Source organism: Corvus hawaiiensis, chromosome 7 (assembly GCF_020740725.1).
Source record: "Corvus hawaiiensis isolate bCorHaw1 chromosome 7, bCorHaw1.pri.cur, whole genome shotgun sequence".
Taxonomy (NCBI): Eukaryota; Metazoa; Chordata; class Aves; order Passeriformes; family Corvidae; genus Corvus; species Corvus hawaiiensis.
In genome coordinates this window covers 9,715,861-9,741,316 of record NC_063219.1, presented here as the reverse complement: position 1 = coordinate 9,741,316, position 25,456 = coordinate 9,715,861, and the positions used below count along the sequence as shown (strand labels likewise).

The 25,456-nt window shown below is 48.3% G+C and overlaps 1 protein-coding gene across 1 annotated transcript; it reads left to right on the top strand.

Annotated features, from left to right (window-relative positions):
• The first annotated feature begins 19,423 nt into the window (after nucleotides 1-19,423).
• On the top strand, nucleotides 19,424-20,327 carry TSSK6 (testis specific serine kinase 6). Its single transcript, XM_048310224.1, has one exon. It carries the CDS (start codon nucleotides 19,425-19,427, stop codon nucleotides 20,319-20,321), a length of 897 nt encoding a protein of 298 aa, XP_048166181.1. The 5' UTR covers nucleotide 19,424; the 3' UTR covers nucleotides 20,322-20,327.
• Nucleotides 20,328-25,456: the final 5,129 nt, after the last annotated feature.

Genomic DNA, 25,456 nt, shown 5'->3' with positions numbered 1-25,456 from the left:
CAGGCTACACCTGGGCAAGGGAAGCACGACTGATTGTAGGGAGCAATACCAGGGCTGCAGAACCCGACCCCCAAGTCTGCTCAGCCACCTGCAAGGAATACCTGCTCACTTGCCTTTGTTCATCTGAGAAGTCAGGAAAAAAAAAAATAACTCTCCACCTGATTATCTGATTAGTCTTTGGATGCCTGTGCACACTAGAGAGCCTGCAGGTCATCTCCCAGAGCCAGAAAAGAAATATTATTTAGAAACAATTAAAGAGAGGCTCAGGCTGTGATGCTGGATTCATTTTTTTAAAAATCCTTAAGCATGGCAGGTATTTGGGTATTGATTGTTAGTTCATGTCCACACCTGGAAATACGGCAAATTTCTGCTACTTTTCTGCTCCTGTAATTTCAATGAACAGGTGTTAGACGTGCTGCCATGTCACTTGATTTTCTGCTTTTATCTGTTTTATCTGTGGGTTTCTTAGCTCAGTGTGAAGGGTTTCTCATCCTCCAGCGGGCTGCTGGCAGCTGCCTGCCCTCTCCTGGCAGCCTGGGGCTGCAGAGAAGGGACTTGCCCATCGGGAGCCGGTTTCCTGCAGACACGGGGACCCAAAGCAGATCCACACAAAGGTTCTCGCAGGCTGCAGTGCGCACTGGAGTCTTCCAGTGATGGGTTTATCTTGCGATGTGAACTGTACCAGAATATTATGCTTTCAAATGTACCTGAAGTAAGATAAATGTTGCAGCGACTGTAAAGCCCAGAAAGGTAGAATCAGAGCAAGGGGAGAGGGGCTTTTCTCATCAGTAGCTCTGGTATTTTACATCCAACAGCAAACAACATATCTATTTCCAGAGCAGCTGTACCACTGATGTAAATACACCAGGTCAGGTACACCCAGCAGAGGTGAATATGGTCCCCAGGTAGCCACAAAGAAAGCATTAAGCTAGGGCTAAACACACTGAGCATGTCTTCCCCTGTCTGACATGGGGAGCAGGCACCAGAGCGACCTGAAAAAAAGCAGAAGCTGCACATGGAATAAAGATCTCACTGCCACCAAACCTGGGGCAAGGTCATGGTGGGGGTCTCAATCTGCCATCTTTTAGTTTAGAGCTGTCACAACAGGCCCTGCTAAAATTTCTCTTCTCATTCTTCTTACAGGCCACCTTTGCATACTGGAAGGGTGCAACAAGGCCTCTCCAGAGTATTCTCTTCTCCACGCTGATAGTCCCAGCTCTCTTACCCTGTCCTCTTTGGAGAGGCGCTCCATACTTCAGACTCCCTCAGTGGCTCTCTCTAACTTTCAAGCTTTCCTCGGAGAGGCTGTTCTCTAGCCTTCCTTCCAAGTGACAGCAAAGCTGAATCAGATGTGACTTAGAGAGATGACTGTTAGCTTCCTAATAGTCCTGCCATTCCTTTTAAAGGCCATCCAGAACAATCATCTCCTTTTCTTTGCCTAGGTGGAAGACTAATTAGCACCCAAACCACCAACATGTGTGCTGAGAGCAATGCTGTGGTTGTGAGAGTCACACACTCTTCAGCTTCCATTTCACACTGCCTGTCCAATGAGATGAAATCATTCTCACCACATGCTCGAATTCACATATCATCCTCAATCAGTTTGACTTCACATGGCTATTGGCAGGGAACAGCCCGTGCATCCTGACTGACACTAGGGCCAGAGCAGAAAGAAGCTGATGCAGAACAACCCTTGTCTATCTTCTGCATTGCACTCTCTTCATAGAATCATAGCATGGCTTGGGTTGGAAGGGCCTTAAACATCACACAGTTCCAACCTCCCTGTTATGGGCAGGACACCTTCCACTAGACCAGGTTGCTCAGAGCCCCATCCAACCTAGCCTTGAACAATTCCAGGGATGGGGTAGCCACAGCTTCTCTGGGCAACCTGTGCCAGTGCCTCACCACCCTCAGAGGGAAGAATTTATTTCTAATACCTAGTGTAAACCTACTGCCATTTCTGCAGAGGTTGTGCTTTTGCATTAAATACTGTCTTCCTTATAACATTGTTCAGCTGGATTTAGCACTGTATAAAATGATTATTGCATTAAAAATAATTGTACAAAAAGCAGCAGCAGGCAATGCTTAGGACTGATATGTCATCATCCTCTTTTCTCCCCTGCAAGACATGAATTAAAAGCCAATCCAGGCACAGGTAAAAGGCTAACACCAGTTCCCCAGCAGGGAGAGGAGGGAATGCTTACCTGGATTTAGGCGAGGACAGGGGCAGCTGTGTGGATGGAGCAGAGCACCACTTACATACCCTCACTGTGCCTTCCACATTTTGCCCACTCCAGCACAACAGCATCATCCCCTCACCCACTCCTGTTCTGGGGGCTGGCACCTGAGGAGACAGCGATGATCAGCTCCTGCTACTGCTGCCAAGCCACTTAGCTTCACAGGATCTCATTTACCAGCTCCCCACAGGGGTCCAGCATGGGCTGAGGGCCAGGCAGGAATGTCTGGAGCCAGCACTGCCATTCCTGCAGCCCTGCTCTGCTCTGAGCCCCCACACTCTTCAGGGAGCAGACTCAGCCTCAAGTCCCTGAGCTCTTTCATGTAAGACTGTCCACAGCCTATATTTCATATGAAATATTATGCTTCAGACCTTGAATAGGGTTCAGTTGGCTGAGGACAAGCTTCAGAGCCTGCTCCAAAGTCTGTGAAGCTGATGGCAATGCAGAGACTCTCCCTGACTTCAGGGAGATGACATCCCAAGGGAAGAGCAGGTTGATCACTGACCTGCTTGCTGTGCAGCACAGGCTGAGAGGGAGCTATAGCATAAATCTCTTTGGTGCATCAAGTTACAAGTGAGTCCCCTGATGCTGCAGATGCTACAGGAAAGGTGAGCATGAGGTCTGGGTCTCACAGGGTTTTTTGTTGTTTGGATTTTGCTGGAAGCTGCTGTTATGCAGAGACTTCTTTGCTGATCTGCTTTTGCCCAAGTGTTTGTGCTTCAGAGTCACTTAATTCAGTTAACAAACAAATTCCAAACTCACACAAAATCTTGGCATTTCAGAGCATTCCCATGCTCATCTATATCCTCCTTGCTAATATTTGCCCATTTCCTTCCCTCTGTCCCCAGCCACTTCACTGCTATAAAGCTTTCTCATCACATTCTTTCCTTAGGCTTTAGGCTCACAAACAAGCACCATCCTTTCTTGTAGCCCCTGCAGAGTACCAGGATATAAAGGACAAACTGCAGTGCCGATACAAATATCAAATTAGCAACAACAAACAGGAGGAAAACCCTTCATACAGAAGTTTTCACGGGAAAGCCCAGGGACGAAACACCACTGTGTGTTTCTCACCACACACACCTTCCCAGGCTTGTTAACAGCCCCTGTTTTTCCAGTCCCTGACTGAGGAACTGGGCCCTGAGCACTCTGACTCTCAGTTGTACACTGAGAGCAGAGAACAGCAAAGCAGATCACACAGCATCGAGACACAGGCTGGGCAGGGCAAGGACTTGCGTCATCCAAATTCTAATAATTATGTAAGTAGAGGCTCTCCCCCACTGCTGGCGTGGGCTAAGGAGGTACACCAAATGAAAAAAACCCTGTTCACAGAATATTATTCATGCTAGCCTAACATCTGTTACTTTTTAACTAGGTGCTTAAAGAAGGTTGTCAGGCCACACAGTTACTCTTTATTAAAATCCTGTAGGTCAATAGAGGAATAACTACCCTTTATTGAATAGATAAATTATACATACTAAAGAAAATTCATCATAACTGAAAAGTGAGGGGCTCTTTTCTCCAGCTCTCACAATATCTTTTAGCATACTGTGTAATACAGAGCTCGTGTGGTTTCCATTATGGAAAAAATGGTTTGTTGACTGTGACAGGCTGCAATTAGACTCTAATACAAAGCAGGGCCAGTGTAACACTTGGTGTTCATGCACTGTGCATCACAATGGGATCTCAGTCTTGTTGCCTGTTCCTTCTGCCTCCCATAATGACCATCATTAATAACAAGAGTGGGTAAAAGCCTTTTCTTTGCATGTAGTTGGTCTACGTATTCCATAAAAAGGAAGTGATGTTACACTGACCCTACCAAACATGAATGGAGCTAAGCAATGAGCTGCTCTCTGACATTGTATTTGATCATGGCCTGGGCCATGCAAGAATTCAAAAGAGGGGAGAATTTACAAGGTCACACTGGAGAAAACTCAGCTGTGTATTTCCTGGACTGGAAGGAGCTATTTGCATACTTGGGTGCAAGAGGCTGCAGCAGCCAACACAGAAGATGTTGAAAGAGACCTGCATATGGAAGGAGGCACAAGCACACCGGGTGTTATCTGGGCAGGGCTATTGTGATCTCTTCTGAAGAACTGGTGAGGAAGCTGGCAAGGAAAGGGCTCTGAGGGGCTGTCACAGCGGCTGTGCTAGGGAACAGTCCCTGGTGACACAGCCACGTGGCAGCAGAGTGAAAGCTCTGGAAGGTCATTTCCCATCCCTGGCTTTCTTTGCTCTCCTCTACCAGCAGCTCCCATTCAGATGCTGTGATAAAGCAGGTTTCTAATTTGCATTTTCCAAAACAGGCTGATGGTTTGTTTGCTTTTGTAAAATTCTTTCCTATGACCTTGGCTGGAGAGAGTCCTCAAACTACTTCTGCTATTTGACGTGAGCACTCCTAAGAGGACATTTTGGCAGTTCTCAGCCCATGCACGTCAGTGGCAGATATCCCGTGGCTCCCAGGTTTCAGGTACAGGAACTCAGCCTTTCAAGCAAGCCAGTTTGATATAAAAAACCCCACAGCATAGATAGGAAATAGAACATTGCATGTGTCTAATTACTGTTCCTCTGCTGCCCCAACAATTAAGAGCAATGCTAAACGATCTGAGGGCTGTCACCCTCATGCCCCAACTGTGTGTTCTGAAGGGTTGATTTCACACTCAGAGGGGCACATGGTACATGAGGAAACAAAGACCCCTATTTTTTCCAAGGCAGTGACTGACTGCTTGTGAAAGCCCATGCAGCAGCTTGTCACAGCCTCTGTCAGTGACAATGCTGCCAGACATCCAAAAGTGACAAGCAAGCATCCGAAATATCTGCAGAAAATAAAGTCAATCACCAGGGCTAGGATTTTCCAAGGGAAATTAAGTGGGACAACCTTACTGAAGAGTGGATCTAAAATACTGTGAATATTGCTGTCTTGCTGTGACCATATTAACTTTAATGTGACTTAGAATAGACCTGACAAGCCCATATGTGATCCAGAATAGCTTCATACAATGCAAGATGCTTTTATTCACTTCCATTAAGAAGATTTCCTGCCTCACACAGCCTGACCGCAGGCAAGGTACAGTGTTAATGAGAGGGGGGCTCCCGAGCACAGACAGGCGAGAACGAGCAGAGCTGGGTGTCACAGAGGACACAGAGCCTTGGAGGAGGATGTACGAGATGTATTTTCTATTGAAAAACCTACCCTCTTTGTTCGAGGAAATCTTAAGTGGTTTCATTTCTCTGCTGCAAACAATTCACTTCCTCCTTCCTCTAGCACAAGGGAGATGCGGGGATTTTAGGCAGAGCAGTAACCCCAGAGAGAGGCCACCTCTGAAACACACCTACGTACACCAGTCACTCCTGGCTGCCTCAGAAATTCTGGTTTGCTGCTTGACCTATTTCTGGCTTCAGCAAAGGAGAAGAAAAACAACCCACCATTGATTTTGCAAGTTGTTGTTCTGCACAATAAACCAGTCCAAACCCCATGTTTATTTTGCTTCCTGGGGATATGTCAGAGAAGTCACTGGAGAAGTTACAGGGATTTAGAACAGGAGATAAAGAGAACTTGTTTTCAGTTCAAGAGGCTGATGCTTCCTAAAGCTACCTACCTGCCCCAGATGCCCCCTTCCTACAAGAGTTTGGTAAAAAATAAAGCTTATATATGCTAAACCCTGTGAATTACAAAGTGGCTCTGATTCCCCAGAGGAAGGGTGTAGAGCAGGCTCTTAAAGACAGATGACAAATGATAACTCTCCATGCAGGCTGCCAGCATGAAGCATGGCCACAAACATCCTTTCTCAACAGTCCCTTCCCCTGCCCTCACTGCCACCCCAGCCCAGCCAGCTTTTTTCTCTGCTGCCCAGGGGGATGAGCCCTCCCTTTGCCCATCCTGCAGCATCTGGGATGTCCTCCACTGGAAAGCTGCTCTTTGCTAACTAGAAAAGAGCTGCTCCCGAGCCCCTGGATAGGCAATCACATGGAAATCTCCTGCAGCAGTAGCTGTTTTGCCCAGCAGGAAACCCTGTGCAGGGAGAAATGCTGCCCAGGAAGCAGGTGGGCACATTGACGTCTGCAGAACCCCTCTGCAGACTCCTATCCATGCCGGATGCAGGTCTGCAGGGAGGGCTCGGGCAGGCAGTGAGGAACAAGACATCATTTCTGTCAGGTTTCAGTCAAAGGCTCTAACTTTTAGTACTTGGGTTTATGGTGGGTAGAGGCAGCCCAGCAAACGCTGTTAAGGTGCGGTTCCCCAGGCAGGGGCGGTGCTGCAGGGGATTGCTTTTACATCAGGTGTCACTCGCTGGGGTCTTGGGCATTTGCTGAGATCACAGCACTGGCAGCAGTCACCTCAGAAATTAAACAGGTGACAACCACCCACACAGAGCAAAGTGAAATGCGAAGCAGGGGGCAACACCATGACAACACCCAGCAGCTGATTTTTTTCAGCACAACATGAATGCAAGGACAGGCTGGGCAAGAGATTTTTCCAGTGCCGTTCTCTGTCCCTTGCAATAGCCTCATAGAATCACAGACTACCCTGAGTTGAAAGGGACCCACAGGGTTCATCAAGTCCAACCGCTGGTCCTCCACAGAACAACCCCAAAAATCACATCATGTGTCTTACAGACTGGGAAAGCAAGGAGCAAAGTTTCCCCAGAATATTTTATCTGAGGGTTTGAGGAACTGAAGCTTCCCTCTGAGACTTATGGCAGAGGGCTGGAAATGCCAGTGTGCCCACACAAGTCCTGTGCTAGGAAGCATGGAAGTGAAATGCCCTTTGAGGCTGCTCCAAGAAGAAAAGCTGGGGCTCACAGCTACAAGGAAGCCTTGTGAGATGGCCCTGTGGTGACGAGTGCCTCTGGGAGGTTGCAGGAGAGGCAGGCACTGGACAAGGGTAATTGCTGCCCACTCAGGACCCTGCTCTGCAAATCTCCTGGCTTAGCAGATGCAGGTGAGGGGGAGTCTCAGGCAGGCACAGGAGAGGGAGCTGCAGGACACGCTGCTCCTGTTCCCACGTCTGCTTCAGGAACCTCAGCCCAGCCACCATCATTTGCCCATGGTTAACACAAGGCTTAAAAGAAGCAGGAAAAAGCTGATCAATCTGTGATGAAAGAGGCTGTAAATAATTCATGCAAGGGACATGGGGACAGGACAATCAGCTGTCATTAATGAAGTCCTGGGTAAGAGAGATGAGGAAGCAAAACACTGCACTCTCACCTGGCTCCTGCAATTATGCAGTAAGCATAATTAATTAAACAGAGACACCTATTTTTGGAGTTAGGAAGATACAGCAAGAGTGCTTAAAAATCAGATGCTCCTAAAAGAGAGTGGGGAGGGGGGCTACAGAGAGCAAATGCCCTGCCTGGAAGGCACCAGCAGGGGCTTGCTGTGCTCTCCTGACCACTGCCAGGAGGACATCTCCCATCTGGTGGTCACAGCAGCACAGGGAGGATCCTCTGGCAGCAGAATAATTGAAGATTTTGTAATCCAGGGCCTTTTCCCATGCCTGAGGACAAACTGCTTGATCAGCACCTTGCAGTCAAGCCTGAGCTATCAGATATGTTTGGCATTCTGAGAGGTGAGGAGGAATTTCAGAGGGGCTGGAGAAACAGCAGTTTCTCCCTTGCCAGAGGCTGTGTCTACTGGTAAAGGAGACAAAAGAACATCCCAACTGAAAACAAGCAGCTAGGTGGGAAATTCCCCTCATTATAAAGAGTATTTTCCTAATGGGAGAAGTCAGGAAAAGAGGTTTAAAAAGTCCTCATCTCCTAACCAGACTTTTTTTCCCTCAGCAATTCAGACACAGAAACTCCCCTTCAACTATTCCTTCTCAGAAACTGAGGCTGTAAAATCTGCAAAGGGATGCTGCATTTCACTGAGGAATGCAAAAAACCTACCAAAAGGGATGCCAGAAGGAAAGTGAGCCACCACCAGGTGCCTCCCTGATGAAAAACTGGTCGCACATAATCCCAGTCTGACCACACCTTTTGGGGAGGTTTCAGTCACTAGTGGTGCTTCCTTGCTCACTGGCCCTCAGGAGCTTGCTCAGCTGGTGCCACACCAACTTCTCACACAGATGTCACACAGGAAAGTAATCTGTCTGTGACAGCAGTCTAATTTTGTCATTGCTGCTGTGCAACATGCATGGGAAGCCACTCGAGGAACTGGTAAATGATAAAGATCTGAAGCATTTCTGGACAGCTATTGCCGTATCTCCTTTGGGACCAGCTAGCCTGTGGGGGCACAGTCAGACCCAGAAGTGTCCCAGCAGTACGGGCTGTGCCCAGATGCGCATAGGATGATAATGAATTTCTCAGTTACCTGGGTGAAATGAAACATGGGGGTGCCTGGGAACCCTTCCTGCTGTGGGTGTAAGTCACCCCACATCCCACCCCTGCCAGACCCCAGGCAGTTCTCACTCTGCTCCTTGTTCCTCTCTACAGCCTCATTCATCAACTGAGCCTTCCACAGTGACTAAGACGACCAGTTTCTCAGGCTGTGCCAGGATTGTTGCTGCAGTTCCCATGTAGGGCAGGAGGACCCTAGAGACTCTTTCATGTCTGCATCCTATAGCAAAAAAAAAAAAAATCTGTGAAGCGATAAGATGAGAAAGTTGTTATCAGTCGTTTCCATGACTGCAGACACCGCCTGCCCAGCGCTGTGGTTGCTTTTCCTCTGGTGCTCACAAAGGCTCCAAGGCTATTTTTTTCCTTAGGATTGGAAATAAATCACTCCAATCAGTTGCTTTTCTTGAGGTGCTCCAAAACAAACTCCAGTGGAAATGTTATCACTGGTAACAGCTTTAGGCTGCAGGACCACATGCTCATTTAAATTTTAACATTTGAAAATAGTTTCTGGTGGTACCATGTAAATACAAGGTATGGCCAGCACAAGCAGATAGAAATTGAGTGAAGTTATATGACTGGAAGTTATTTATTTCTGCCTCTGACACTTACTGATGAAACCCTGCCTCATCACTCCTCCTGTGCATTCAGAACTCTGGAGTGACTCGGAGGAGGAAGAGCATGCTGGAAACAATGCCACCTTAATGATCACACAGATGCCTCTCTCTGTCACACCTACCTGCCAGACAGATGTCTGGGAGAAATAAAACATTTACTGTCTTGACAAACAGACTGTGTCTGATTCCCACCATTGCCAGAATTCCAGCAGTGCCTAAGAGCCCAGAGGTGTCATCTTTGCACTTCTGCTTACCTTGCTACCATTGCGACCTGCTGATATAGGCTTGGTGGGACAGCAAAAGAGGGGTGGAATACACTACACTTCCTTCTCAAAAAAAAAAAAAAATTGAAAAAAAATCAGTTGTTTTCTCTGAAAGCTGTATAAAGAAACCCACTGAGAGGTGGGAAGATAGTTGCACAAGAGAGGGTTTTCTCTGCTCAAAATTCAAAGCCTGCTCCTGAGGCAGAGCCTGCATGCTGGAGGCAGAGGCACGCTGCTTTTCTCCCCAAATGCCCTGGCAGCAGCTGCAGGAGGAGACCGTGCCACGCTCAGCCTGGAAACCCTGCCTGCAGGGCATGGCTCAGCCTTGCTCCCCACACACTCAAGGCTCACAGGCTGGCCAGAACCGAGCAGATTTAAGCCATGTCCCTGGCAGCAGCTCTCCTTCCTCCAGGTGCCAAGGCCTTGCCCTGCAAGACTGCCACAGCCTCTCAAATAATAGCTTCTCCCTCCTCTTCTCTTGTCCACAAAAGTGCTGCTTTCTTAAAATATGGATACTTTCCTAAAATACTGAGCTGTAGTCCTGCCTGGCACAAGCCAGCTCAGGCCACACAGTTCAGTCTTGCTGAACTTACAACAATCTGAGAGCAGGACCCAGTAAGTGGCAATCAGACAACTCATCCCCTTAAAAGAGAGCCACTGAACAGCAAAACGAAAGCAGCAAAGCCTTTACACAGGCTGAGGCCAAGTGAGAACCAAGGAAACAAAGGCAGCACAGAAGAGATGCTCTGTCCTACCTTGCCAGAGCTTAGAAAGAAAGCAGGGATTTGGGGAGACCAGGAGTTGTCTTTGCACGGTAAAAGGCTTCAGCACATACAGCAAGGTGTGCTCAGATATACAAGGTTTTCTCCCCCATCCCAGCTAACAAAGGGTGCTGACCAAGGAAAACAGAAGGAGATCTGTCCTAGTATTTTCCAGCTGCACCTAGTGGGACAAGCATTACTCACACCTTGATTTTCTTGCCCCGTGCTCCATCTTTTCAGCTGACAGTGCTGTCAGGTGCAGCCAGATGATGTTGAAGGGCTGCCCTGTGACAGCATTATCTTTAGGGACATAATGACATGAGAAAAGGGAAGGGGAGAAGCAGCAACACGAAAGACTGACTGGCAGAGCCCAGAACAAGATTTAAGGCATGGCATTTAGGAAAACTCTGTTTCTGATGTGAAGCAAACTAGATCTAGAAATAGAAAAACAAAAGCTAGGGAAGCGCTCAGCATCAATCTTAGAGTCTGGCTTTTCAGAGAAACCAGCTTTTAGGGTCATGGACTCATCTGCCAGGTGGCACATCTTTTTCAACTGAATCCTCACCACAGACAGGCTTTTTAGCCCAATTGGCTCAGGCTCAAAAAAAAAAAAACAAAAAAACCCACACCAAAACCAAACCAAAACAAACAAACAAAAAAAAACTACAAAAAAACCAAAACAAACCAACCCCCAAAACGACACATGCAGGAAAAACTGTCACAAATGCACACATGTCACAAATGCTAAAGCTTGTAATTTCATATCTTCCTTAAAACAGAGGTTCTTTCACAACCCCACAAACATAAGGGATCAGGGAAATTATAGGTCTGTATTACTTTAAAAAAAAAGAAATAATTTCATTTGTTCCATAGAATCATTAAGGTTGGAAAAGACCTCCAAGAGCATCATTCCAGCCTTTGACCAAATACCGCCATGCCCACAATATGGTTATATTGTGAAGTGCCACATCTGCTCAGTGTTTGAACACTTCCAGGGATGGTGACTCCACCACTTCCCAGGAGAGCCTGTTCCAATACTTAACCACTCTTTCTGTGAATAAATTCTTGCTAATATCCAGCCTGAACCACCCCTGGGGCAACTTGAGGCTATTTCCCCTTGTCCCATCACCAGCTGCCTGGGAGAAGGGCCCAATTTGTGTGAGTCAAGAGTGGCCACTGTACAGGCAAAATATTTGGACTTAAGAATCCTGCATTCAGGGCAACAGTAGGGTATTGAGAGCTGTATTAGGTGTGGTATAGCTACAGTTGCATAGGATCATCCCAAATATTTGCTGGAAGTTGTGTTTTTATTCACATTTTATTTCTTTTTAATGTTTAACAAAAGATGGCACTGCAAAATCTGGAGGGGAAGAGAGCCTGGCCGCAGTCTCCGCCTCTCCAGGCTGTTCTGGCAGTCAGCAGGGAATTGCCACACTTACCTACGTCCATATTTAACGCTTCAGTTGTTCTTCACATCCCCGTGCAGGAGATGCCAGGGCTTGCAGACAGGTCTAGCAGCAGGTGGACCAGGACTCAAGCGCTCTGTGAAGGAATACAAACACCAGCTAATTAAATCTATTGTTAAACCAATTTGTTTCTTGCTGGGGCCAAGTGATCTGACAGCGTTTAAACAAGACAGGTTTCATTTCTGAGGGCAGACTGCCATCTTCACTCAAGAACTCCTCACCCCAGTCATTTTAGATTCAAAATGCAAATCAGCAACAGAGAAATAGCAATAAAATAAAAACCCAAGGCCAGAACTCTGTCTCTAGGAGGAGTATTGTTCAGTGGGAAATTCCATGATTTAGCCAAGCAGAAGGAGCTGCTAGAATAAACAACGGTGGCAAGCAACGAGATCCTCAGCACACAAATCACAAAGGTCTGTTTCCAAGGAACACCTGCCCCAAGAGGGCACTGTGATATTGTGTATTCCTCCTGGCTTGGGCACTGGGAGATTTTATCTATATATGGCACGGGAGCACCCACAGTGGGGCGAAGGAGCGCCATCCCTCCAGCCCAGCCCAGCCCCACAGCCACTGCCAGCAGGCAAGGGAAACACCTGGCTTCTGCTTTGATGGATTCACTTCCCTTTTAGGGAAACCCACAAGCAGGAAAGCAGCAAAAAGCCCGGTTTGCTGGAAATCAAAGCAGCAAATGTAATGCAAGACCTGCTGCTACTGCTGTGAGCAGGTCTGTACTCATTCCCCACCCAAACCACCCATCCCTTGGCAGCTGGGTGTGATAAGCCTCGGTTTCCTTGGCAGTTTTCCTCCCAGGGTCATGGATAGTTTCTTGCTTGATTTCTCAGGCAGTTTCAGCTTCAAATACCATAAAGGCCTGTGCAGTGAGATGCTGGATGGAGTAAACAGATGGTGTCTGCTCAGCAAACAGACCTCCAGACCCTGTCAGCTGCCTCCAGCCTTGTTCCCAAAGTGCCTGCCTGTCTCCCTCCCTCTTTGATATGCGCACACTGACTATCTGGTCCAAGATCACCTCCTTCTGCCACTTAGAATGTGCCTTTAGAATCTGGCCTTAATCTTCCAAATCTCAGTCTTAACTTTCTCATCAGTCTTAACAGCTCTGAAGCTCTTTGGTTTGCATGTCTAGCCTGTCCTCTCCTTCAGTCCTCCCAGACAGGCTCATCCAGGGCTAGCCAGACCTGTGGGAGAAGCAACTTGAGGGATTTGTGGAGCACCTTCGGGAAAGGTTTTAGCACGTCGCTCCACAGTACCTCATGAAATCAGCCTCTGGTAACATCCATACCACTTAAAAGCATTTAAACATCTGCTTCGTAGCTCTAAAACTTTGCCATCAGCTTTCCAACCCTGTGTACCATAGGCTGCCATAGCCTAATTATAGACCAAAGTCTGCAGTCCCTAATTGGCCACAAATTACTTACAATAGTTGCCAGACAACTAAATCTCTTTCTGAATACATCATGCTCTCCACAGGCAGGTAAGTAAATCAGTGTGAGGAGGAAAGTGTTGTTTGCTTGGGATAGTTAAACATAAAATGCTTACCTGTTTTTCTAGATTATATTTGGATTTAACAGATATAACTTGATGTGGTAAGAAAAGTTGGGAAATGAGAAGCTTTCCTCTTGATCCTCATTGGCACCCATTTCCAATTCCATTCCCACTAACCCAAGAGGCCCTTGCTGTGGCTTTTGAAAGCTTTGCCTTGCTTAAATGCTCACCTGAAGGCCTCTCCCTCCTGTTGGGACAGACAGCCATGAGGGAACACCGGCTAACTCTGCCTGGGGACAGACAGCAGGCACACAAACACAGATAAGCAAGTCACCAGCTGCAGGAGACATTTAATCTTTCAGCTATGAAAGAGGGTTTTTGTGGATCCCGAAGCAACAAGGAGAGTAGGGATGTGTTCCTTGCTTTCAGGTACGTGCAGTATGGAGCCCCAGTTCCTACCCATGGCTTGTTACCAGCTCCCAGCACCAAAGGGGATCTCAGCAGGCTGACTGGGCTGTCTCCCTGGCCTTGAGGAGGGGCAGGAGGAGCAGGCTTAGTGCTTCCCTTGACCCAGCAGCCCTTCCCTTTGGCTTGTGGGGCTGTTTGGAGGATCTCCCTGGTAAGTGCTCAGGAATCAGCCACTTGAAGGCCCAGCCAAGTGTCTGCAGCACGGGCCAAGAGAGAACCAGCTTCTCAGCTTTCGGAAGGGAGGTGGTGGGAAGGAGCCCTCTGAACAAAGACACAGGGAGATCAACACCTCCAGCCAGGAAAGGGTGTGGTGAGCTCCGAGGCCGAGTGCTCCCCTCTGTCTGCAGCCATGCCTACCCTCTCAGCAGGCATTCCAGTACGAAAAAGCAAAACTCACTTCCCTGTGCAGCTGGTTTTCCTTTGCTCTGACAAGCCAGGCGTGACTTTCCACTTACTACAAGGATGGAGGCATATCATCTCACTTTGCTTCCTCTTTCCATAAGAATTTTGGTACAAAGCCTCTCAGAGACAGGCCTGCCAAGAGAGTCTTCCTGCCCCTCCAGCTACTCACTTGTCACTGCCTGCTTAGCCCCTTTTGTCTCCCTCTCCACTCTAGCTTTTTGCCTTCAGGTTTGAGACTCCTGGCAGGTGCGGCCTGACAATGCCAGCTGCAAAATCGTCTTTGCAGGGCAGCCCATTAGCCCTTCTACCTTTCATCTCCTTTGGCACCTACTGAGGCACTCACAGGTTGCTCCAAGAGGTGGTAGTATGGCCTATTGCCATTAATCTAGTCCCTCTGACGGCTTACAAACCCATTTTATGTCCCTCACACAGTTTAATTTACATGAAGAGATGTTTTTGGCACAGGAGTGCCAGCCTCAGGTTTCTCTCTGGTGTCTGAACAACCTTGGTTAATCAAGTGGCTATCCACAGAGTTTGCTGTTTGGTGTTATTCCTCTCACCCTGCTGAATTTCTGGGAGACTTTGTACTAGTCACACACGCTGCTTCACTGGTTTATTCTGTTTGAAAAGAGGGTAAGGGCAAGATGTGATGGTAAACAGCTGTGAGGGTCACAGCCACTTCTGAACGCCAGGAATGTGAGGTCCCAAAATTCCTTAACTGCCAGAGGGATAAAAACCCCAACATAGCCTGAGTACCTGAAACAGACATCAATCCTTGAAACATGAGAGGGAAGAAAGAAGAAGCAAAAACAGCACCTTGCCAAGCACAGCTTTCTGACTACCTGTGACTCTGGTTTTCTCCCTGTCTGCACTGCTGCTGCTGCCAGCGAGGAGCCACAAGACCATGGCCAAATTTAGGGTGCCATTGTGCAGACACACAGCATCAGATGTTCAGAGACAGGGTTGTACCTTTGACTCCCCAGGTCTGTTCAACACCTGTGCCTAAAATAACTGCACAGACGTCTTGATTTTGCAGGGAAGGATCTAGGACAATGACAGCAATTCAGCTCCCGAGGCAGCTTGGATTCAGTACACTTTCATGGGATCTGACCCACTTCTCAGCTGCTCAGATATCACACAGACCAGTGATCAGCTACCACACTGAAGAGTTCTTGGCAATAAAGGTACAAATAACATCACTGTTGAAATAGGAGTACTTGCCAAGTGTCCTTTTCTTCACTGGCTGTGCCTTAGCTGATGAGTGGCTGCACCTCTTACAAGGTGGCCTCAGCTTGGCTTGTTCCCTTTGGTACTGATACCTAGAGGGTGTACCATAGATCCATGGGACTACAGAGGAATCCTCATGTGCAGAATTTTCACCAGCCTTCTGCACCTGCAGCACCCACATAGATGGAAAACAGTGCTGTGAGCAGCATGCTTCTTTTCAGGCCAGCATTCTCTGTGAAAGTAAAACAATCATACTTTAAAAAGTACTAAAATAAAATACAGGATAAAACACAGAAAACTTTTGTTTACCCATTACTGGCAAGAAGATCTTAGTAACTTCAGCATCTGCTGGGAAAAAACTGTGGTTATCCTTTTTGCTATCTATAATGACTTAGTAAAGCAAAAATGTTAACATTATTTTTACTTACTGCGCAGAAGTTTGCCTATTCCCATATTCACAGAGTGCTAAGAAATAATGTCTGGTCATGGACTTGCCTCAAATTGGACACCTAGGAATTCCTTGACTGGTCTTGAACATTGCAGCCCTTGGGCAAAGTATTTCTGCTTGTATGGAAATAGAGGTATTTAAAGAAATCTCAAGGGTTCTGTGCAAGTGAGGAGGTCATGCTACACATTGTAACTTACAGCCTCATGGCATAAGGTATAAAAATATGGTTTGTTATGGCTTCGTGGCCATCTGCAGTCACAGGAGTTATATTTTGGTACACTTGGGCCAGCAGGCCCCATATTACGCTCAGCAGTGTCCACTCACAAGTGAAATCCCTGCTCCAGAGGTGTCAGTCTGTCGTCAGATCAATGGCAGGCATCTGAGACTCACACAGCTCTGCCCCAGGGGTCAGGGGCAATGGGTTCACAGGGAGAGGGGGAAGTTCACAAAGCATGCATGATCTAATGGCCCTCGTTTGCTGCCTGGTTTGCCACAGGCATCTCAGCTGGGATCTCAGTAGTTGCACTGAGGTAGCGCTGCCTCCATGAGGTTCAGCAAGAGGGCAGCCCCCCAAAAGGCATCACACAGGCACGTTATGAGCTAAAAAATCTATGGGGTGATGCAGAAAGGAAAAAGTCCCTCTGTTAGAAGTGATGGCTTGTGCGTTTTTCTCCAGTCGAAGGTAGCTGTACACAGTGCATAAGGCCAGAGAGCTTCAGCTGCATCTGCTTCTCAGCAAGGCTGACTTACCTGGAGGGTCCTTCAGGAGTTGTCAGCCCTTTGGAAGAGGGACGGTCCTTCATGAGCCCTTGGGCAAATCAGCCCCAGGCCAGAGGCGCTAGCTGCCCACCAGGCTGATGCACAACCGTGCCACCAGAGTCAGAAACATCCCATAACAAAAACCCTGACAGTGAGCTCCAGTAATTTATACCTCTGCAGGCCAGCTCCTCCTGCTCACATGCCACACTTAACAAAACAGTAATTGCTGCCTGATCTCTAATTGTTCTCACTAACAAGAGCAATGGAACAAGTCAGTTCTACAAATACAGCTTTGATGCAAAAAATGCTCTAGAAAGCACCAAAGGTCAGCATTTCTTTGTATGTGTTGGTAGTGAGTGCACTACTAAAGTATATATAAATATTTAGTGACCTAAATATTTATACCACAGGTAGCAGTACTAGCGGTGCAGGGATTGAAAGCAAAAGAGATTTTTGGGTGCATTTTTATACCAATAAATGTTGAGGCAGCAGCCAACCAAGCAAAAAGCCGTTTCTCTGAGATCCAAGGACAGCACAGAAAGCTGAGCTCAGCTGTCATTCCTCCTCCTCTGCCTGGCAGTGCCCTGCCAAACCAAACCCTCTCATCCCAGCCTCTTACTGCCTGCCTTTGGAGCTGTTTGCAGCAGTCCCAGGTCATGCTGCTGGCTGTGGGGCAGGAGCTCAGGGATGCACAGCAGTGATGCCTGCAGCCAAGGCAGCTCGCAGAGCTGCAGCCTGGAGTGTACAGGAGGGGGAGTGTTTGCTTCGATAGCTGCTTCCTCCCTGGGAAACCAGGGCTTGCTTCCCTGCCTCCTTCAAGCCCTCCCGCTCCCAGGATGCTCCAGCAGTATCTGACTGCATAAGGCTTTTTCTGGGCTCCCGGGAGCGCTTACTGAGACTGAAACTGCCCACTTCAGCCAAGCTTGCAGAAAACTTCCCAAAAGCAACCTGCTCCCTCAGCAGATGAAGAACTAGCAGCAGTGCAAGACTCCACTACATTACTCCTTACCATTGCAACCTGATTTGTAGCTGCCACTTTGGTTTTTCCACACCTGTGTGGACACTCCTCCTCCTGGTGATGTTACTGTAGGGGCTTCAAAGGGGCTTCCCGTAAGTGAGGATTAACCTGTAGGTTTTGGAACGTGCCTGTGATGTGACTGCCCATTCCTGTTTTAAAAGACATGCTGAGCACCAGCCAAGCCCCTGTAGATGTCTGCACACACATCCTTCTATTCCCAGGAGCAGCAGTGGCATTTTCCAGAGGTGCTTTGGTAGTAAGTGGGGAAGGGAAGCCTGGTCTAAGCATTTTCCCTCATAAAAATGCCCACATTGGTTCAGTTATGTTTAGCCATCTCAAAGTTCCCAGCTCCTCTGGAAAGTCCAGCTCAGACCTCTGCTGAAGTCACTGTGGTTATGACTCAAGGGCTAAACTTGTCAGGAAATCATGCATGTCCAGCAAAATGGGTTTCTGCATCTGGCCTGCTGATTGCTAGGTGGGATTTTTTTTCTGTTTAGTAACCACAGTTTCTGAGCAGGAACTTCTGGAAATGGCTCCTTGCTGATCCACTTCAGAAATAAGAAATCTGGGGGCATTTATTTGAAGGCCCAAACATGCCCGGTGGTACAGCCTGATGGTATTCCTGGTGGTATGTGCCTGGCAACCACATTTCCATGGCATGTTGAATTCCCATACTTCCAACTGGCCTGTAGAAATAACATCTGAAGTGAGAAAGGGGTTTGGTTTGGACCCACGACTTCTAAGCAGATAAAACTCGACATGGTGACTGCATTACTTGCTCTTAGCTCAGAGCAAAGCGCCGCTGCAGCACATACAGACCTCTGTTTGCAGCCTTGAGCTATTTTAATTTCCTCTAGAGACTTCAGGATACTGACAAGATGGACGCACAAGAAAGATTTTCTTTCATCTTCAGCTGATCACCATTCCTCTTTATAACTGACTTGCAAAATGAAACATATATTCAAAAATTAAAAATAGCTTTTGGGTTGGTATTTAGGAAGATGGGGTTTTGTGGTCCTAGGCTTCTTTGTACAGCTGGAAAGGAAATGTGGGCTCCACAGGGAGGACAGGATCCTCAAGCAGCTTAAAAAACCCAGCACAAACCAGAAACAACTGTTTGTGAAAGCCAAGGATGCAGCACCTGGAAGAAGGAGCTGACACCAGCCTGAGACGCAGCGTGTGATGGGAGGGATGCCTTGCTCTGGAGTGGGTGTTGCGGCCCAGCCCAGCTGCCCTCTGCTCACTTTGACTGCCACAGTATGGCAACTAAAACTGACTAAAAGCTTTTAAAATCCTAGTTACAGAAGGTCTCTGAAGGATCTCTGGTCTCACTTCTTCTCTGTAAGTCTCCAAAATACCATTTTGATAAAAACAGAGAGCAATTACAAGTTCAAGAAACCAAAAAGCTGCTTCTTCTGAAAGATGCATTTAAAGTTCCCCATCCACCCCACACAGTCAGAAAGCCTCCCTAGTAATACCGTAGCTCTGTCCACCATCACCAAAGAACTCAATATTTATAGCCAGCCAAGGTGGTTCACAAGTTAGTGCCAGTAGAAGTCACTCCTTTGAACCACTCTGTGTAGTTTGGATTTTAACGTAACTAATGCCCTGCAGAAAACTGGTGCAGGTCCCCAGATGGGTCCCTGATTCCAGAAAGCTGACATTTAAACTTTCATCCACACAGCCCTATGCTGAGAACTCAAGTGAAGAAGCTGAAAGGGTAAAAACTCTAGAATATCCAGCCCCAGCAGAGTTGTCCCCTGTGTGTGCGCAGGCATGCCAGGGGCACCCGTGAGCAGAGGGGACCCACCAGACGTCCACATCATGTCCCAAAGGTGCTGTCACATACAACATTCCACCCATCACAATGCCTGGGTGGGGCATGGAAGCAAGGGTTGCCATAGGGGAAGGTGAGCAGCTGCCATGCAGCAGACATTACAGCTTCCAGATCCTGGAGCACACCAGCTCCAGTTAAGCCAACCGGGATCAAAGATCATGCCGAAGTCTGACGGAGGAGAGAGGGTACTCAGTGAGATGGGCTACAGGCTGGGTCAGACGATAGGGGAAGGCAGCTTCTCCAAGGTGAAAGCAGCCACCTCCAACAAATACAAGGGCCCCCTGGCCGTCAAGGTGGTGGACCGGCAGCAAGCATCCCGAGCCATTGTGTTCAAGTTTCTGCCTCGGGAGCTCTCCATCGTGCGCAAGATCCAGCACCCCAACATCGTGCGCGTCTTTGAGCTCATCGAGGTTTGCAACAGGAAGCTCTACATCGTGATGGAGGCCATGGACACTACCCTGCTGCAGATGCTGGAGAATCTGGGAAAGCTGCCCTGCACCCCCAACGCCCGGGACATCTTTGTGCAGGTTGTGAGGGCCGTGCGCTACCTGCACGACCGCGACCTGGTGCACCGGGACCTCAAGTGTGAGAACGTGCTGCTCTCCGCTGACGGCCGCCGGGCCAAGATCAGCGACTTCGGCTTCAGCAAGGAAGTCAATGGCTACCCAGACCTGAGCGCCACGTTCTGCGGGACAGCGGCCTTCGCTTCCCCAGAGGTGCTCATGGGCATCCCCTACGACGCCAAGAAGTACGACATCTGGAGCTTGGGGGTGATGCTTTACATGATGGTGGTCGGCAGCGTTCCCTTTGATGATACCAACGTCCAGAGCATGCCCCAGCTGCAGAAGAAGGGGGTGGTGTACCCAGAGGGGCTGCCAGAACCCTGCCAAGCCCTCATCAACCAGCTGCTGCAGTACACCCCGGCCTCCCGGCCTGGCGCGGGGCAGATAGCCAAGAACCGCTGGCTGAACGGGGACATCTGAAGGAGAGAGCCCTCCCTGAACATTCTGGAAGAGCACGTTGATGCAATAAATACTGTCGTGAAAAAGCATTTCTGCGGTTTATCGATTATTTTGAGGCCCAGGGGCGCCTGCATGTGGAGCTGATTGAACTTCAGGCACCAGCAAGGCCGTATGCTCTCAGGAGGTGGCCAGATCCCAAAACAGCAGTGGGAGCCTGCTGCAGGCTGGGTTTTGAGACACAACAGCCACGGAGAGCTGCCAGGGCAGAGTGATGAGGTGCAGCAGCACAGCCCATGATGGTGCCTGCTCCCTAGAACACTAAAACTCTGGCACAGCCACCCCAATCTGCTGTTCCCCACCCCCCGCTGCTGCAGGTACAGGGACTATGGGAGGAGAGCTGCTCTCACAGGGGTCTTGGCTTCTTCTCAGCTTTGTTCACCACCAAAGTGTATTTGAGCAGGTGAGAGGGGAGAAGCAGTGGTCCTACAAATCACTGCTGTGAGAAAATGTCACAGTTTTGTGTGCCACTATTGCAGTCTCACAGTGATAGTCACAGCCCAATTCACACTAGGATCTTTGCATGCAGCTGGACAGCATTACCCAGCCAAAAGTTTTGGTGTGGCTTTGAGATCCCCACTTTACATGGAACATCTTTCAGATGTGTATTCTTAGCAATACTTGAAATGTCTGCCTAAAGATCCTTGATGAGAAATGCCACTGGCCGTAGAGAACCTGAAAGGGAAAAGTGACAAAGGTATAAAGGAGAACCACTTTTTTAACTCCTGCTGTCCCGCTTCAGAGTGGAAAATTACCAATTACTCTTAATGCAACCCCCAAAATCTTTTATGGGTCCCCATGGGCAAGTCCCATTTTCAAAGGGTTAACTAAAGGTAGGAGCTGGCATCTGAAATGTGCTCTCATGAGACATTACAACCCCCTCTAAACAATCTGCATCTTCCACTGGGACTGACATCCGGTGGGGTGCTTTGATGGTGTTGCTGGTGCCTTGTGAGCTGACACAGCACAGCCGCGGCAGCACAGCCCGTGGCCAGGCTGTGTCTGACATGAACAAACCAGTGCACGTGACTCTGCTGGAGGAGGTGGAAACACCTTTCCCAAAGCAAACATTTTGGGTCTATTAAAAGCAGCAGTTTAAGTAGAACAGGATGTGGCAGCAGAGCCAGCCCAGGGCCTTTCAGCATTCAGGCTACAGGGAATTTTGCCACCCCCAGAATGAAGATTTATTTTGTTCCTCTCCTTACAGCTGCAAAATAAACCTTGCAGCAGCAAAGTCCAAAGTAGACAGAGTAATGGGATACAAAGGGTGTCTTGTGGCCATCCATGACTGTGGAAACAGACTTGGGAAGGATCAGGAAGGGGATGGAAAGGAAGGAGAGAAGTCATAAGGATGTGGGAAGCAAGGAGGTGGACTTCAGGGTAGTGAAATTTTCAGCAAGGCTCAATACTTCTTTTCCTACTCGCCTTCCAGCCACCCTGTCAGTCTCATCCCAATCCATGCCCCAGGACATCCAGGCACCTGTCCATCTCCATCTCATGCCTCCCTCCAGCCCTTGCTTGCCTCCAGGTACCTCCCCCCAACCTGGGGGCTGCTGTATTGCCTCCCCTTTTGCTCTATCGTAATCCTCTTTCATTAAAGACAACGCTAATACAGAGGGGGGTCGTTCTAAAACCCAGACCCCATTAATCTCCTCTCACACCACATTCTCCTAAACGGTTGCATCTGTTGAGGACACGAGCCGGGACGGATGACTAATGCTTTGCAAGGCTGAAGCCCCTCGGGTGGCTTGGGAAAGCAGCTGGGGTTCAAGCGGGGAGAGGCTGGAACGAGCCACAGGAGGCTCGTCAGGCTGCCCGCGGCCTCGCCCTCCGCAGGCAGATGGTGATCTCCCAGGGCCGGCACCAGCGGCCTCAGAGCCGTCCCCAGGCTGCGGAAATAGTCCATTACACGTCTAATTATGCAAATTTAAAATAAAAATCACAATTAAAGACCCTGGGCCAATTCTTATCTAATTTGCACCAGGGGGATGTCAGTTTTGAAGGAGGGCAGGATCAGAGGCTTGGAGCAGGACGAGGCAGAGGCTCGCGGCTCTGCCAGCACCCCTCCCTTCCAGAGGGCTCTGCATGTGCTAAACCTGCTGCTTCCCAAACTTATCTCCTCCTCGGGAGGGTAGAAATGCTTTTAACCTTCCTGGGAGGTGCACAGTCGATGGAAGTGCCGCTTCCCTGACTCCTGCAGATGAGCCCCAGTGTCCTAGCCACGAAGCTAGGTGGCTTCTAAATACACTAAATACAGTGCACTGTATTTATGGGACAGCCTTTGAACTTAGAATAAGCACGTGTTGGAGGCACAAATAGCCACCCTGGGTTATCAATATCCTGATCAGTCCCACCAGACTCATTCTGCTGTGTGACTCTGTCCTCCCCGGGCTGTTTGGAACATACTGGTGCAGTGCAGTCTGGAAATGAAGGGTCCTGTGTGATACCAGCACCGAATAAACACCTTTCCGTGGGGGACCTGATCACCATGCACGGTACACTAATAACTACGTGCTGTTTAGTCCTTCTCCAAGGATAAGGAGGTCAATGCCTGTATGAGGCAGCTGTGTGGTGTGCCAGCACCTGGCTCCTGCTGGGTCATTACATGCTGTGAGCATTACCCCATCCACCGCCCTCTCGCTGGCTGTCATGGTGCCCCGTGCAATCAACAGGCTCACTGGAAAATCTTTCAGATTTTTAAATGTGTGTCTTGAAATCAGCTAGAGGAAGTCTTAGAAGGACATTCAGCAGAATGGAGTGTTTAGTGTTTTCTTGAGATCATCTTGAAGCAATTTTACCCCATTTAATCTCAGAAGAGCATTATAAATTTCAAAGACGTCTTCCAGACCTTTAGTATAGCTCTCCTCCCACTGCTCTTTTGTTCCTATTCTGCATCACTTTGCCTGAAATACAGCCTTTATTTCAGGAGAATGAAAGGAAGGGAGGTAATTCACTGCACGCTGACATTAAAGCTCCCTTTTCAGCTAAGCAAAATTTGCTTTCAAGATTTTAGGCCATAGCCGATGTGTCTGATAAGCTTCAGGACTCAGCTACTTAAAAGTCTACACATTACAAAACTCTGGAGATAAGTATATTCATGAATTGTGGGAAAACACTGCGGGGTAATCAAACACCTCATGTATTCCTGCACTAACTCTAGGCTGGCTCTCCCAGGGCTCTCCATCTCTGCCTCCAGCCGAGCTGGGCTCCCAGTGACCTGCTCCAATTACCCCGGGCCCAGGCAGCAGTGACAGGTCGGGCAGGACCAGATCACCGTACCTGCATGACCCGGCCTCGCTGCGGAGGCAAAGCTTCCAACAGGCAATTGAGCAAATTCAGCCCTGCTTGAATACATTAACCTTTGCATAATTGCAGCCTTCAGTGCCAGCAGCCTTTTTTCCAGTGACTTAGAATCCTCCTGGCTCTTTTCTAGACCCCGCTGCACAGAGTTATGGGTCTCCATGATTTTGTGTCAACCTGAAGATGTCCTCATCCTCTCTTTTCACCATCTCTACAGGTGAACTACACTTACTTCTCTGCCAGAAGAGATATGGAGGGAGAATGGGGGCAAACATTTTCCTGTCTTGAGCCTTTTGGTTATCTTAAGCATAATTTTAAAAAAGCTAACAAGAGGACCTCACCAAAGGAGAGGATCCAGGGGGTCTTTGCGCACATAACTTTCCTTGCAAACGAGAAGCTTTCTATGAATAATATTTTCATTTTCATAGTGCCTAGAAAACATTAATCCTTGCTCTTACACCAAGTGGTAAATATTATTCTCCCCGTGTTACCGTGCGCAGCCTAAGGGGCTTACCTCAGGCCAAAGGGATTTCATTTTACATTACATTTCAAACCTTCCCTGGCCATTCGTCCTCTGGCCAGATCATGACTCTGTCTTCAAGTGATAATAAATTCAACAATATTTGATGGCTTGGAAAGACATGTGAATTTCCTCTCCCAAAACTGCTTCCAAATCAACTTCGTTTTATCTCGTAAATGAATGAAAGGAAATAGACTACAAACACAGATGGCTGGAGCTTCTTTTCCGTGCTCTGAATAAGGGATCCTAACTGCATTTAACAGCCCTTTACAAGAGTCAAGGCAGCACTCACACCACAGGATGTAACACAAGCACAGGCTGCCCTCAGCTGGGGCTTCTCAATCCTTGGAGGTTTCCAAGGGCCAGCAGGACAAAGTTTCTGGTCTGATCTCAGAGTTGGCCCTGCCTTGAGCAGCACATTGGGCTGGAGATCTCCAGCCTCCCCTCCTGCATGATTTACTCTGCAATCCCACAAACACACAATTTTTTGTGCTACAAGGTGACAACTATTCTTTGTTTCCGAGATACACAGACTTCTCCATGAGTTTGACAGCAGGGGACATAAATAACTGTATTTTCTAGTCCCATTAAAATGTGGGACAGCAAGCAGTGCCTCCATCTGCTAATTACATTTTGGTTATTACTGCCCTTATAGGAGGCAACAGGACATAGGGACCTGAGCATGGTTGTTAGGTGTTTCTCTTTGAAGTTAAAGAGCTACACAAGGGTGGGTGGGGTGTCTGTGCTCCTTCCTTCCCTCTCATGTTATTATCAGCCACAGCAGCAACCAACAGATTCCCTGAAAGACATTCGTGGTGTTATTTCTTCCTCTCAGCTGGCAGATGTTCATTATATTCAGGTAGCACCTAAATGTCACAGGAACCCTATTGGGACAGATCCTGTGTACAGGTGTTGTTATTTTTTTTAATTGATCATCTCTGCCTCAGAAGATCTCACCTCATAAATGAGAGGCACCTTGGTCACAGGACGAAATCTTCTCTTGGATTGTGCAGTCTGGGGGTGTCCTCACAAAGAGCAGAGACTGAGACCCCGCAGGAATGTTTGCCTCGTGCATTACCCAGCATCAGGGAAGCATTTCTGAGCAGCACAGGTCAGTGTGCTTTACAATACAAGTGATTCTTGAGGGAAAAAGAAAAAAAAAAAGGGAAACTAATTAAATGCCTCTTAGCAGACCCATTTAACACCAACAGTGTAACAAGGTCAATGGCCACAGCACCAGCAGAGTCACCTGGCCAGCGACAGGGTCACAGACCACCTT

Excerpts from the sequence above, each read along its gene's own strand:
- TSSK6 (XM_048310224.1), top strand. The coding sequence starts at position 19,425 with ATGCAGCAGACATTACAGCTTCCAGATCCTGGAGCACACCAGCTCCAG.